The 15,430-nt window shown below is 43.2% G+C and overlaps 2 protein-coding genes across 3 annotated transcripts in view; one reads left to right on the forward strand and one right to left on the reverse strand.

The window, feature by feature from the left end:
* Positions 1 to 1,848: 1,848 nt before the first annotated feature.
* On the reverse strand, positions 1,849 to 5,196 carry Etfrf1 (electron transfer flavoprotein regulatory factor 1). 2 transcript variants are annotated; one of them, XM_038317950.1, is made up of 3 exons: positions 5,073 to 5,196; positions 2,901 to 2,983; positions 1,849 to 2,822 (listed from the first exon to the last, which is right to left on the reverse strand). In XM_038317950.1, the coding sequence occupies exons 2-3, from the start codon at positions 2,949 to 2,951 to the stop codon at positions 2,607 to 2,609; spliced, it is 267 nt and encodes an 88-aa protein (XP_038173878.1). In that variant the 5' UTR covers positions 2,952 to 2,983; positions 5,073 to 5,196; the 3' UTR covers positions 1,849 to 2,606. The 2 variants fall into 2 exon arrangements, with proteins under 2 accessions (XP_038173878.1, XP_038173879.1); XM_038317951.1 differs by having other exon boundaries at positions 5,081 to 5,195.
* Positions 5,197 to 5,463: 267 nt separating this feature from the next.
* Dnai7 (dynein axonemal intermediate chain 7) overlaps positions 5,464 to 15,430 on the forward strand; it is a 44,729-nt gene continuing 34,762 nt past the window's right edge. The window contains exons 1-3 of the mRNA XM_038319067.1: positions 5,464 to 5,472; positions 12,125 to 12,206; positions 14,898 to 14,989. Of these exons, the coding sequence (XP_038174995.1) occupies positions 5,470 to 5,472; positions 12,125 to 12,206; positions 14,898 to 14,989 (177 nt within the window). The 5' untranslated portion in view covers positions 5,464 to 5,469. The remainder of the gene's footprint in view (positions 5,473 to 12,124; positions 12,207 to 14,897; positions 14,990 to 15,430) is intronic.

Here is a 15,430-nt window from a genome sequence, read left to right on the forward strand (position 1 = left end):
GCTCTACATGTTCATAGAACATTCTTTCGATGGATATTTTAAGTTTTTTTAAATATATGTCTGGGGGGGTTTTTTGGTGGGTTTTTTTTTTTTTCGTTTTGTTTTTGCTGGGGGAGGAGGGTCCAAGATAGGGCTTCTCTGTGTAGCCCTGGCTGGCCTGGAACTCACTCTATAGACCAGGCTGGCCTCGAACTCACAGAGATCTGCCTGCTTGTGCCTCCTGAGTGCTGGGATTAAAAGCCTGAGCCACCGCTGCCCAGATATTAAGTTTTAACACAATTAGTGATGTTTCTTGTTTCTATACAGAGGAGCAGGTGTACTTCAGGACCTGTGTGGTGCATAATCAGATATTTACTGGAGACTCTGGGCAGTGTGTTAAGGAGTGGTAATTACCATTGTATAAATTTTGAATATTTAGTCTTTTCTTAACAAGAAGGTTTTGTAGAGATTTTTTAAAGGGAAAAAGTCCGAGGAACAAACATAAATGCTATCTAGTTACTACAGCCTGTTGAAATTGAAAACCAGTGCTAAATCATAGTCATAGGCATTAGCATGTTTGTGGGAATATAGCAGATGAATACAATTTGAGTAAATATTTTCAATCAGGAGTTCTAGGCTCTACTGACTGAGTCACACTGCATAGGGATTTAGATCCTAATTTTTATAGATTATTATGATTTTCACTGTTGCACAATTTTGTTTAACATACATAAAAGTTACGTGAGGCATGTCAGAAGTTACAGTTTGCAGATTCATCTCATTTTGTATTCCACTGATTCTTCCATTTTTCCCCCCAAAACAATAATATATATTTAGGAGGGATTTTTGTAGGCAATAAAAATTTAAACTCCATTTGTTAAAAGTAGTAATTTCTTGATAATCATGTAGTCCTTTTTTTAATACCCAAAAGTTACTTTAAAGGTGAATTTATACTTAATGACTTCTGTGTAATACTGGGTAGCATGAATTCTGCGCTGAAAAATTGAACAGATATACCCAGTAGGTGTAAAATTATGTCAAAACATGAAAATTATTTCTAAAGAAGTATATTAGTTTTCAAAGAATAGTTATTAATTAGATTCAGATTTGTGGTATGTCTGTTTGGGATGGCGGTAGGCATTTTAGATGAATTTGGGAAAATTCAGTTCTCTGCAGAAATGCCAGTTTCAGACCCACCCACCCCCGCCGGCTAAGTGGGCTGTGTCCTGATTTATCTCCAGGTCCCCAATTCCACTGTCTTATTCTTCATGTTGAAAACATTTCTGCATTTTTATTTGAGTGCCAATTTCTTACTAGTGCTATTTCTTAATGTAACATGTTTACCTGGAATGTATTTTAACTATTTTTGTATAGTGTAAACTGAAACATGCACATTTTGTACATTGTGCTTTTCTTTCCTCTCTTTTTTCCTTTTTTCTTTTTTTGGTGTGTGTGGGACATATGCAGTGTGATCCAGTTGTTTTCCATCCTTTGGTTGTGCTGATCTAGGGAATGTTGGTCATATCAAACATTAAATTTAAAAATGACCATTCTTTTAATTAAAATTAACTTTTAAATGTTTATAGGAGTATGTGCTGTGAAGTGATCTGAAATTTGTAATATTTTTGTCATGAACTGTACTGCTCCTAATCATTGTAATGTAATAAAAATAGTTATGGTGACTATAAAGTGTGTAATCACTTATTTTTTATTGTGGCTGAGGTTCAAGTCCAGAGTCTGAACATTTGTTAGGCAAGCACTCCACACCGAGCTACAGCTCAGCCCTGACAGTGGGTATTTCTTGATGGGAATTTGGAACATCTGCCAGGTAGCTGTTATGAACTCCGTTAAGCAGACACTTTTTGCCACTTTAATTTGGAAAGTTCTTTATTTATAAAGTTGCTAAGATTATTATTATATAAACGTTAAAGTGTTTGCTTAAACATGCGTCCTGTTCAGGTAGGTCACTCCACACTAGCAAGGTTACAGGTAGACAAAAAGTGTATTTGCTCTGATGGCGGAAACAGGAACCTTACCACTCCTCATGAAAGCTAGTCCAAGCTGGACAGGGGATTTGGGGCTTAAGGGGAGCTAGCAGCACAAATATTGGAAATAATGGCTACATAATGCCAGTTACCTGCTTGCTGAGCATCCTCAAGCTCAGTCACCTTGATATGTCTTAATTTGATAACTGCATTCAAATCATTTTGAGGAGGTATTTGTAGACAGCCTTGAATATGTACTTCTCTATACTAGATGGGGGGAAATCACAAATGCTCACAAGCTAAAGGGTAATATGCTTGCTAGACACCATTTGCTGATGATAGTCTCATTAGTAAATCGACTAAGAATAATTCGCTATAACAATAGAAAATTAGGTATATTTTCTTGAAAAATTGTATTCTCATGAAAGGTGCTAAACGTACAAAGGTGCTGCTGTGTTAATAAAATTTGAGCATGAAGGATTATGAGTAGAGCTCGGTATCGATGAGGCTGACACATTTTAATGCATTAGGGCACCTCTGGGTTTTTAAACGTACTGTGACAGTGTGAATGGAATCATTTTATAATAGTTGGTACAAACAGCTGGCGCTGACTGTCAGCCAGGGTTTGGTAGCAACGGCTGGTTAGTTGTTGGTATCTGAATAGTAACGTTGCTTCATAGCTCTGTATTTCCTAAGGAAGTATAAGGCCTCTAGCTCTTTCATTACAAATTCTCCTCGTGCAATAAGCTCTTTGATCTTCTCTGGGTCCTTCACATCCTTGTTTTTAAGGAAAACATTCTTCAAACGCCTTTTAAAATAGTCTGCTCCTTTTGGATAGTCCCGTCCAAGATACAGCAGCTTTAAAGAGAAAGATGTGTTTCTAAGCATTCCATGTCATATGATAGCATTTGTAAAGTTGGCAGGATAATTACTTACATTTTTGTAAAGAGCCAGTACTTCTCCTCGCAAAGAATTAGCCATTTTCATTTAACATGGAATTAATCCACTCTTACACATACCTAAAGAAAAGGAAGATTTTTCTTTTCAAACAACTGCTATGTAATCTTCATTACAAACATTACATATTGGGGAAATGGTAAGCTTGGCTTTCATCTTTGAGTGCAGGTGTGCACTTGCCACAGTATGCATGTTGAGGCCATGACCTCAGGTGTCAGTCCTTTCCATAAACCGTATTCAGTGAGCTGGCCCCTGTGTTCAGGGACTCCTGCCTCTCCCTGCGATCTTGCTTGTGTGTTTTATTCACTAAGATCTACTCCCCCGAATGGTCGTTTGTGCTGAGAGCTTTTATATTCTAGGCTCTCTTAGCTTTTCTAAGCCTGTTTGCATACCAAAAGGAAAACTGTCTACCCCACTCTCAAGGTTAAGCTTCATTACTTGGGAGACACTAAGAGTCCAAATCTCAAAAGGTGTTCTCGGAGGAAAGTTAAAGACTAAAAGAAACTGGGTTGGGAGATCAAAGAGGTTGGCACAGAACAAGAATGCACAATAATGGAATGAGGGCAAATGAAGCATTTGGCAAGGATTCCACAGGGAACAGACAGCATCTGCGTGTTGACCATGCTTCTGATGTTAGGTGGCTCAAGCTGCCAAGGAGAGGAGTTTGGGAAAGGCCTCACTGCACCAAGCCTAAATATATTCCCATTTCTAACCTCTTACATTGCATCTCTATCAGCTAGGCACAATTCCACCGTGTTGTTACGGCTGATTAAAGTGCTTGCCAGGATTCTCCATTGTAAAATTACTTGTTCCCAGGAATCTACTTCATGTAGAAGCAAATGAATTTATAAACCACCATATGGATGGAATATTTTAGGAGGCAATATGGACTAGAACACTAGTTCTCAAACCTTCCAAATGCTGTGACCCTTTAATAGTTCCTCAGGTTGTAGTGACCCCCAACCATAAAATTACTTTTGTTGCTACTTCATAATTAATTTTGTTACGGTTATGAATTTGTAATGTAAGTATCTGCTATGCAGATGCTTTTAGATGACCCCTCTGAAAGGGTCGATTTTGACTCCAAAGGTTGTGACCCACAGGTTGAGACATGCTGTACTGGAAGCTCACTACAATAGGGACTGTCTGGGCCTCTTAAATACTGAGTAAAGGTGTGCACTTGTAGATTTAAGTGCTATATGTATGTGTGTGGTTCTTATATTGATCTTTATACAATCTGGTGACACTACAAAACAACAGTAGTAGCTTTGTTGAGTAATTAAAAACAAAAGCTAACTTTCCAACAACAGCTTATAGTAGGCTAAATTTGAATTTGTATGCAGTGGATGGTGAGTTTTTATCTCGTTACCAAGGCTCAGAGGGCAGCAAGATCATAACTATTTACGCAACCAATAACTTTAACCCACAAAAACTAGCTGCCGGTAATACTTACGAATAGAACATTTAGTCAGTGAGCATGTAAGAACGTGATAGAACATTAAATTGGAATTTAGATACGGGACATAATTTTACTTCGTCTTGAGTTTAATAGGTTGGACAGGTCTTAAACTGGGGTTCGGACAAATAACTGGCTCGGTTCCTGCTACTTTCCGGTTGGTGTAAAGTGCCATTCCTTTATACGGAGAGGTGCTCCGATTCTGAAGACGGCTACAACAGCGCAACTGAGTCGGTGACCTTGGGACAATACGGACTCGCTGGATCTTAGCCACGTCTACTGGAATAGTTTGCCCAGGAATTAATTCAAGACACTTTCACACCTTGTGTGGGCAGCTCTAGGGGAAAGGGGTGAATGTTTTGCACTGAAACTAAAACCATCGCGGTCAGTGAAGAATCTCCACTACTTTAATCTCTAGGTAAGGACCCTCTAGGAGCCCATCTGCCTCTCCTACGCGGTGGCTTCACCTAGTCGCCGGATGGCGCCATTCTTAGATCCCCGGGAAGTGGCTTGCCCCGAAGCACAGAAGCGAGGGAGAAACCCCTTTATAGAGCCGGGCGTGGTGGCCCACGGCTGTAACCCCAGTTCTCAGGATGAGGAGGCAGAAGGATGCCCGCGAGTTCCAGGTCAGCCCGGGATGCAGCGTGAGGACACACAGCTCCCCTCCCACCGCAGAGCCCGCTCCTAAAGCATACTTCACCACCTGCAGCCCCGGAATCCGGAAAACAAGTTGCTCGGCCGCCGCGCTCCAGCGCTTTGCGGCAGCACGGCCGTAAACGCTCTGACAACGGCAGTCCTCCCTCGGAGGGGCGGGGCACCTGCCGGAAGTGGGCGGGGCACCAGGCCGGAGTGGGCCGCCTTAGGTAACTAGCCGTGGGGGGCGGGGCTTGTGTAGGAAGTGGGCTGGGGCTCGGGACACCAGTCTACGGCAAGGACAGGACTCCCGCCGGAAGACCGCAGGGCGGCTGCGCAGGCGGATCCCCGCAGAGCGCTGGGATTGGTGCGTGGGCGTGGCCTGTCGCCCTGACAACCGTGAGCGTGCTGACGCTGTAGTGTTCAGACTTTTCCCTCCGAGAGGGTCCTTCTTCTATCATGGTGAGCCGCGGAAAGGAGGGAGATGAGGGGGGAGCGCGGACTGACGGGAGGGGAGCCGGCGGACGGGCGCAGTCCCAGCCAGCTCGTGCAAACCGAAGGTGGCGGGATCCGCACGTCTCCCGTAGCTAAACTCGAAACTTGGTCCTTACCGAGTAACTTCCGATGATGCGCGTCCCTATTACTCTGCAACCTGTCAGAAACGTTTTCAGACCAGCGGCGGATGGCTTAGTCGGCTTTGAAGTTACTTCGTGTGTCTTTCCTAGGAACCTAAATTGTTTTGCTTCTAGGTAGTCAGCCTACACTCATTCAATATAATAAAGCTTGCCATTTTGTTTTTCTTGTATTTCAACTTTCACGTCTTTTCTAAGGAGACAGACCAACATGGAACTAACGACGTGCATTGTTTCCCATTCTCCATCAAGAGATCGTGTGTTTTCACATTCAGCTTCACAACTGACACGGAGAATGCAATTACTGATTTTGTAATGGAAATTCAGAGTACATTTTTTTTTTTTTTTTTTTTTTTTTTTTTTTTTTTTTTTTTTTTTTTTTTTTTTATCGAGACAGGGTTTCCCTGTAGTTTCTAGAGCCTGTCCTGGAACTAGCTCTTGTAGACCAGGCTGGCCTCGAACTCAGAGATCCGCCTGCCTCTGCCTTCTGAGTGCTGGGATTAAAGGCGTGCGCCACCACCGCCCGGCTCTTTTATTTGTTTGTTTTTGGAGACAAGGTTTTTCTGTAGCTTTGGAACCTGTCTTGGAACTAGCTCTTGTAGATCAGGCTGGCCTGGAACTCGCAGAGATTTGCCTGCCACTGCTTCCCGGGTGCCGGGATTAAAGGCACGTCCCACCACCGCTAGGCCAGAGTACATTTTTTTTGCATGTAACAAAATTATATTTCCATGTACAACGTTGAAATGAATAGATAATATTTAAATTTTTATCATTATCTCTTTGAATTATGCAAATGTATTTCATTGTTTTTCTTTTTTATCATTTTTTTGGTTTTTTTTATATTTAAAAATTTCCATCTCCTCCTTTCTTCCTCCCCCTTCCCTTCCCTCCCCTCCACTCATACCCCTCCTCCCTCCCTCTTCAGGCCAAGGAGCCATCTGGGTTCCCTACTCTGTTAAGACCAAGGTCCTCCCAACTCCCCCCAGGTCCAGGAAGGTGATCAACCAAGCTGAGAAGGCTCCCACAGAGCCTGTCCTTGATTCCTGCAGGAAGTCAGAACAGAGTATGCCAGCCCCCCTGCAGCAGGCAAATTGAGCAGAGTTAACTGCCACAGATTTACCATGGTAACACCCGTGTATCTGAAGCAGTAAATAAGTTATCAAGGGCAGGGAAAGGAAAGAGTGGTACTTTTAAACCTCTTTTAAAATATAAATGTGAATTTTCTGTAAGTGGTAGGAAAAAATGGGTAGTGGAGAACTCCCCTGGCAAAACCCCAGCGGGGCTTAAGCCAAGTCAAAACTTCTGGCAGTTTATAAGAACAATCACTTGTTTGCTCCAGCAAAACATGAGTTTGAATTTCTTTTTTCTAGATCTGCCTAGCACAGTCTCTCAAAGACTGACCCTGCAGCTTTTATTTCCCAGCCAGTCGAAGGATTTGCTTAAAATATAGAATCCAGGAAGTCGTGACTTCAAATCTCTTGTCTCATAGGGTTTCCAGGGAAGAAGTGCTGTAAACACAGTGGCTTAAACAGAAACTGCCTGCCTCACTGTTCTGGAGAACAAACATCTGAGGCCAGAGTGGCAGCCTTGGGGGGATTGTCTCTACTTCTAATAGTACCTTGGGGTGTAGGAGTGTAACCTCACTTTTTTTCACGAAATGTTTATTTTCTTTGTGAGAGTCTATATTCAAGATTTCTCTTTCTACATGGGTACCAGTCATATTAATCCAGAGGTCCACCCAATTTCAATAGGAGGTCATCTTAATTTGGTGAAATCATCGCTGACCCTTTATCTAAGCAGGTCAAATGTGACATACAAGAAGTTAAGTTTTTAGTGTGTGAATCTGAAAAGACATAATTCCACCCCTCCATCTAAGGAATTATAATACAGGAAGGGACGTGACTGTGTACGCTGGTAAGTCCAGGCATATGGATTTCTCAGAAAGCAGTGACATCCTTCACTGCTGATGTTTGGAGAGCAGTTTTACTCCGTGATGGCTCTTGTATTGACAGGAAGGACAAGGGTGGGACCTTTCCCGTGCCTGCTTCATGTTAGAAATACAAGTGAGAGATAAAAATGTGTGCGTTGTCTTTAAGTGACTGCTTGAGAGAGGGCAGGGTGTTCATATAATCTGCCATTCGGTGTTTGTTTCAAGATGGAAGCATGTTGACCATGGTTGTAGGGATAAAAACCCATCCATAGAAATCACACAAGGGGAAAGCTGCCGTGGTTCTCCCTGTAGCTCTAGCTGGACTTCAGTATCCTGCATGTAGATCACCAGCAGCGATCTAAGGAGTGAATCTCGGAAGTGTGTGCACCTTTCAGGAAGATGTCCTTTACTGTATGCTGACTTTAGCTCTGGCGTAGAATAATGATGCTCTTATGGCTTGAACCAGTATTTTCTATAGCTCTTCGGAGCTGTAAACTTATACTCACACAGTTCCTTTACAAATCTTCACCAGAAAGCTGATGGACACACAGGACTTCTCGGGAATTTATGAATAGTATTACTGAGCAATACTTATAATTGTAAATCAGTATTGAAGTACTGTGCTCTCCAAAACGGAAAGATCGACTTTAAAACATGTGGCCAGATAGGCTTCATTTTATCATTGGTTGGCAAACTTTAAAAAAACTGATGGCCTCCCCATAAAACCCCCCAATCTTATGTAATAGAAAGGTTCCTTTATGAGACAGACCCACATTTGCAAATGTGACATAGTACGACTAGCCAGCAGTTTGTGGGGATCTGGAGCATCCTTTCAGGTGTAGACTCTTCACCCAGCGTGAGTAGTGTTGACTACCTCGGAAAGATGCTTCGGGGAAAATCTTGTGCGTTTTCCTGCATGCGTTTTTAGTTTGTACTGGCTTATTTTTACAGCATCTTTTCAGTTTAACATACCTAAAGAATCACCCAAAAGTTCCAAAGAAGGTACAAAGAATATTCCCTTGGGCCCTTCTAATGCTCTATGCTGTGCTTTGTTGAATTCTCTTTAAAATGTCAACGCTTTTTTTTTCCAACTTTTTAGGGTCCCAAACCAAAAAAGGTATGTAGAAATTATGTTTTCAAAATAGACAGTTTTATGACTATATTGTACAAATGAGCTTCTTATGAAATTTTGAAATTTTCTAGTTATATAGAATTTAGTAAGCTCATCCTCTAGATAATAATGTTATTTAAATAACTAGGTAGTTCTTCACAATTACAGATGTATCTTACACTTGATGATACTTCTAGTTTGGGAAAGACATACTTTATAAATTGCCTTTAGTTCCTACCTGTGCCTGGATTTGAGGCTTCAGATTTTACTTCCATTGTAGAATATATTGGGTTAGGCTGTCCTTCTACTTATTCCAGATAAACCTAAAATGTAGTTCCAGACCTGCTGTGATTGGCACAGGCTTGTGGTTTTCTGTGTTCCTTTGCACAGGGTAGAGACTGAGGTTGGCTAAAGGACACGCTATCCCATATATTTGGAATATTAAGGTTGACTAAAGGACACACTACCCCGTATGTCTGGAATATTGAGGTTGGTAAAGGACACGCTACCGCTATGTCTGGATGTCTTTTTCGTCCTTACTTTGTAGATCAATACTTTAAAGCCAAAAGTCCCAATCCTTAGTTACAGGCCAGATTTGGCCTATCAGTCGATTCAGGTTTACCTGAAAAATTCCTTCTTTCTTTCCTTCCTCCCTCCCTCCTTCCCTCCCTCCCTCCCTCCCTCCCTCTCTTTCTCCCTCCCTTCTTCCTTTACTCCCTCCCTTCTTCCTTTATTCCCTTCCTTCCTTTCTTTTCTTTTTCTTCTTTTAACAAAACCACTTCTCAAGTGTGGCCTGGCATCTCACACCTGCAGTCCCAGCTCCAGTGGAGTTTGAAATAGGAAGTTCATGAGTTTGAGGGCAGCTTGGGCCTAAACCAAACCAAAACAACCCCTCCCCCCATAAAAACAAAGACATGGACAACAAACAAAAACTATGTCTTATCAGACATTGTTCCCCAAATTAGTCTAATAAAGCAGTTATAAGGAAGCTGCATTGTTCTAGTTGTGAAATACTCAGACTGATCACGCTGGGCCTGAGGGCCTAAAAGGCAGCAGTTTGTGGGGCTCAGCAGTGCCTACCTCTCTCAAGAATGCAAAAAGCATCTCGATCTCGTCATAACCCTGTCTATGGTCAGAACCCTGACCTGTTTACCTCCCTGACCACTACAGGAGCATAGGCTTAATGTACCTGCTTTAAAGCATATCCTACCATTCTCTCTTGAAAACTCAGTCACATCCGACCCTCCTCGTCCATTGGTCCTGCACTCATGGATTAAACCAAACAAATTAAGACTCTTCTTCAGAAGTGTGACCAGAAGGCTGGGTGTGGTGATGCTCTCTTTGATCCCAGTGCCCAGAGAACCACAGGTTCTAATCCAGCCTCAGATACGCAATGAGACCTTGTCTCAAAAAAATAGGAGGGGAACCAAACTCAGGTCCTCTGCAAGAGTAGCAAGTGCTTGTCCCTCTAACCTCCAGCATCCACATGGTGGCTCTCTGTTCTGTAACTCCAGTTCTAGGGATCTGACACCCTCTTCTGACCTCTGTGAGCACCAGGCACTAACAGGATGCTCATACACATATAATTTTTAAAAAATTAAATGTGCTAATAGGAACAGTACTGTGTATCTTAGCTAGAAGAAATAATTTGGACTGTTTTGGTGATAAAGAAATAAATATTTGGGAAATCCTTCTACAGAGAACACATGCAGACTTTTACATAGAGTTGTTCCTGAACAACAAATGTAGCAGCTGCCTAGATTGGATGTGGTAGCATGTAGGAGAAGATACACATAGGTTGCATGCACACAATGTGACCTGCGTGTGTGAACTTCGGCTTTCATAGAGTGCTGTAACTAACATGAAGAGGGACTGTCTACTCTCTGGGTTCTCAACACATGTATTAGGATGTACCTCACATGCTTGAGTGCATGTAGAAATGCCAAGACATGTGGCAGTCAGAGGACAACATACAGGAATCTGCTCTCTCCTCCTACCATGTGGGTCCCCGAGACTGAACTGAGGTCAGTCATCAGCCTTGGCAGCAAGTGCCTTTACCTTCTGAGCCATCTTGCTGGCCCATTCTTTTCCTTCAGCTCGTGAGCTCTTTATAGCCAGGGCCATCTCTTCTGAGGCCCTTTGTACACTAGGAAATGCTCTACCACTGAGCTGTATTCTCCAGCCCTTGGCACATTTTTATATCTGTAACATTTAGTGCTGTGCCTGGTCAATATGGAAACTGAGTCAACGTTTGTTGAACGAACACCTGGAAGCCTGTTGACTCTACAAACACGTGGGCTCTTGATGACCCGGGATGAATGTTTATGTGACTATGTACTGAATAGTTATACAATTAAACATCTCTTCAGGGAATTACTGCATGCTTTCTGTGTAGCAGTTACAAGGATGCACTACCATGCTCCTCTGCACCTCAGCAGCAGCTCCAGCCTCTGTGCGTTCGGCTCTTCCTGACCTCTCTGTGGAGTCTGCATGGCCCTTCTTATGTCACCTTCCCCTGGATATAAAGACTCTTTGAACACAAGCTGAAATACTTGTAGACTTGCTGTGTAGCCCTGTGTGACTGAAAGTCATCTCTGCTCGCTGCAGACTTGCACAGTCACTCACAGCCTGGTAGTCGTAGAAACAGCTGCAGTGTTTACAGGTGTGCAGTGTTTACAGGTGTGCAGTGTTTACAGGTGTGCAGTGTTTACAGGTGTGCAGTGTTTACAGGTGTGCAGTGTTTACAGGTGTGCAGTGTTTACAGGTGTGCAGTGTTTACAGGTGTGCAGTGTTTACAGGTGTGCAGTGTTTACAGGTGTGCAGTGTTTACAGGTGTGCAGTGTTTACAGGTGTGCAGTGTTTACAGGTGTGCAGTGTTTACAGGTGTGCAGTGTTTACAGGTGTGCAGTGTTTACAGGTGTGCAGTGTTTATAGGTGTGCAGTTTCATACTCCCATCACGGGGGTTTTCCTTGCCTCTATACATTGCAAGCTCATTGGTTACTTCAATCATACATTCTTGCCAGTGTTGTCCCTGTTGTGAAATGCTTTATATTATTATTTTTCTTATTTATTTTCAGACTAATCTCTGCAGTGACAGAGTCTATGCTGGGTGCAAATTTGCTGTCTTACCTATTGAGCTGATGTACATGAAAAATTGGTTTCATAAAAATCAATAATTATTTTTATAATTGTTAAGATTTGTTTTTTAAATGTATGTGTGTGGGCCTGTGTGGTTTTATATGCACCACAGGTGCCTGAAAAGGCCAGAAGAGGGCATTAAATCCCCTGGAGCTGGAGGCACAGGTGCCTGTGGAGGGCCTGACCTGGGTGTGCGAAGAGCAGGAAGTGCTATTGCCATTGATGGGCACCCCAGTAGCTGGTACTTAACTGTTCTTAAGTGACTTGTGCTCTCAGTCTCTAATGTTGTGGTCTTCATTAAGCCTGCCGGTAAGAAAAAGATCACCAAAGCCGAGCGACTGCGGCTGCTGCAGGAGGAAGAAGAGAAACGCCTGAAGGAGGAAGGTACGCATTCCATGGCAAATGCCATGCCGGGTTACGTAGCCCGGAACCTTAGCCAGAGGTTGATGGCGACACAACCACTCAGCATTTTCAACAGGCTTTAATTTTAGAATGGAGTTCTATGTAGCCTGTACTCAGAAACATCTATCAGTGCACACTCAGATTGCACACAGTCAGATCCGAGCGTGCACAGAAGCCAGGCTGCCAGAGTTCAGGACTCGGGAAAGTCCAGGCTCTGACAACCCACTCATCTTTCGATGTTTTGCCCCACACAATATTTGGCTATTTAAATTAACAAAAAAAAATCATTGCTTCTCAGAGATTCATACCCAGCTGACCAGTCCATACCTTTGTTTGGTGATTTTGTCAAGGCTGTCATAAAGTGTTTATAATTCACTAATGAAAACAGGGACATTGGTGCTGATTGTGTGGTAAGACTTCTGAACCTAATATTATTAAAGATGAGAAAGTACACACAACAGCCTTGTAAACAGAGGTTTCTCTGTCTGGCTCTGTCCTGCAGCCACTTCTAAACAACCACTCAGAGGCTTAATATTAATGACAAACTGTTTGGCCTATAGCTCAGGCTTATTACTAACTAGCTCTTCTATTTAAATTAACCCATTTCTTTTCATCTGTTTATTGCCATGTGGCCATGGCTTTTACCTGTCTGCTGGCATCTTGTTTCCTGGGCACCTTGCTTGCGTCTCTCTCCTCTCCTCTTCCTTCTCTCTGTGTTCAGTTTGACTTTCCTGTCTAGATATATTCTGCCTTGCTATAGACCAAAGCCTCTTTTATTATCAACCAATGAGAGCAACATATATTCACAGCATATGAAGGGTTATCCCACAGCACAGCCTAGCTTTTTAAAATCCTGTTCTTTTTAAGATTTATGTCATTTATTTTTTATTCTTTGTATGTGTATGTTTGATGCACAAGGGAGTTCAGGTGCCCACAGGGGCAGAGGTGTCAGATTCCTCTGGAACTGGTACAGCGGTTACCAGTGAGCCGTATGATGTGGATGCTAAGAACCAAGCTTGGGTCTATGCCAGGACAGTACGGGCTCTTAACTCCTGAGCCCAACTTCTCGGTATTTAACAACATCCATTTGCCAGTCAAACTAGCAATCCCATCCATTAAAATGAAACACTGATAAAAGATATTGGCTGATTAAATACTCTAGAGTGGTTTTTAAAGTCTGAGAGTGCTCCTGATGGTCAGGGATATTAAAATTCAGCATCTGCAGGTTTCTATTCAGGTGTTTAAGCTACTCTGTTGACTTTTGTAGATAACAAAGCACGTTCTTTGTCTTCTAACTGATGCTTACAGAGTTGTCTGTTGAGGGCACTGGTACTTGTCCATGCATGTGGAAAGCAGAGGACAACGGTGGGAGTTCTTCCTCCCACATGGGCATCTGGGTATCAGACTCGGGTCCGTAGGTCGTCTGGGAGCAAGTGCCTTTGCCATCTGAGCCATCTTGCCAACCTTTATCCATCCTTTTTAAATGACTGAAAAATATAATATCAGGATCTAAATCTTGGGCTTATCTCATATCCTTAAATGTGTATTTCAAATTTTGGGTTAGATATACTTATGTGTGTGAGCATTTGCCTGCATGTATGTCTGTGTACCACATGCATGCAGTGGCTGAGAAGGTCAGAAGAAGGCGTTGGATCCCCTGGAGCTGGACTTAGAGATGGTTGTGAGCTGCAGTGTGTGTTGGGAACTGAAGCCAGGTCCTCTGCAAGAGCAGCCAGTGCCCTAACCACTGAGCTGCCTTTGCTAGCATTGATAATTCATATTATATTATAAGTAGTGAGAGCATGAGCTCAAGGTAATAGCTTTCTGACAGTGTTGACATCAGTTACAATGATGGAGCTGCTACATGGCTTAAAATCATTGAATTGCTCTAGTTTTATCTGTGTGTGTGTGTGTGTGTGTGTGTGTGTGTGTGTGGCGCGCACAGGTGCATGCGTGCTAGCCAGTGCTTTTGGAGGTCCGAGGACAGCTTGCAGTACTCGTTCTCTCCTTCCACAGTGTGGATTCAGGTATTGAACTCGGGAACCTCTACCCAGTGAGCAATCTCACCACTATCAACTTAAAATTTTGTCTTTTAGATTTACTGTTATTTTACATGTTTGAGTGTTTTGTTTGCACATATATCTGTGCACCATGTGTGTGACGTGCCCCTGGAGGCAAGAAGAGGGCATCAGATCTGCTGGAACTGGGGTTACCATTGTGAACCTCCTTGTTTGGGAAACTGAGTCACGTTTCCTTTTCTATGGATCTTCATTTCTAATGTATAGTCATTGCCTGCAGCCAGGGCATTTTCATGCAAAGATAAACGTATCTGACTCAGGAATTTCTTGACAGCTGGAAAGTGAACCATTTTCTCATTCCACCACAGAGTAGAGGCTGTGACAACATAAAAGGTTACACTCTGTGTTGGAAATACTCGGAGGAGCCTCAAGAATCCAAAACATGCCAAGTGGTGGTGACCTTTAATCCCAGCACTCTGGAGGCAGAGGCAGGAGGATCTCTGTGAGTTCAAGGCCAGCCTGGTCTACCTAGTGAGTTTTAGGGCAGAGCTGCAAAGTTACAGAGAAACCCTGTCTCGAAAAACAACAACAAAGAATCTCAGACTCTGTGGCTGAATATCTGCAATTAATTCTTGATTTCTTTTTGGCTCTTCAGAGGAGGCTAGACTGAAATTTGAAAAAGAAGAACAGGAAAGGCAGGAAATACAGCGGATTGAGAAGGAGAAGTGGCACCGACTGGAAGAGAAAGTAAGTAGGAGTGACCTGGGCAGTCTGTAGCAGTGTCCAGGGTAGCAATGTAGCGGTCTGCAGCAACGCCCAGCCCGGCCGTAGGGGTGGGCCTCGCCTCACACACGTTTTCAGTTGGGGGCACAAAGGTCACTGATTTAACAAAACAAAACAAAACCCTAGGGTCTCTCTATGCCACTCTGGTGTCTGGAACTCTCTATGTAGACCAGGCTGGTCTCACACTCAGCGAGATCTGTCCGCCTCTGCCTCTCAGGTGCTGGGCTTAGAGGCGTGTGTCGCCATGCCTGGCTGCAACATTTGCGGCTTAAAAAAATCTCTTAGGGGGGCTGGAGAGATGGCTCAGAGGTTAAGAGCATTGCCTGCTCTTCCAAAGGTCCTGAGTTCAATTCCCAGCAACCATATGGTGGCTCACAACCATCTGTAATGGGGTCTGGTGCCCTC

The sequence above is a fragment of the Arvicola amphibius genome, chromosome 2, assembly GCF_903992535.2.
Source record: "Arvicola amphibius chromosome 2, mArvAmp1.2, whole genome shotgun sequence".
NCBI lineage: Eukaryota > Metazoa > Chordata > Mammalia > Rodentia > Cricetidae > Arvicola > Arvicola amphibius.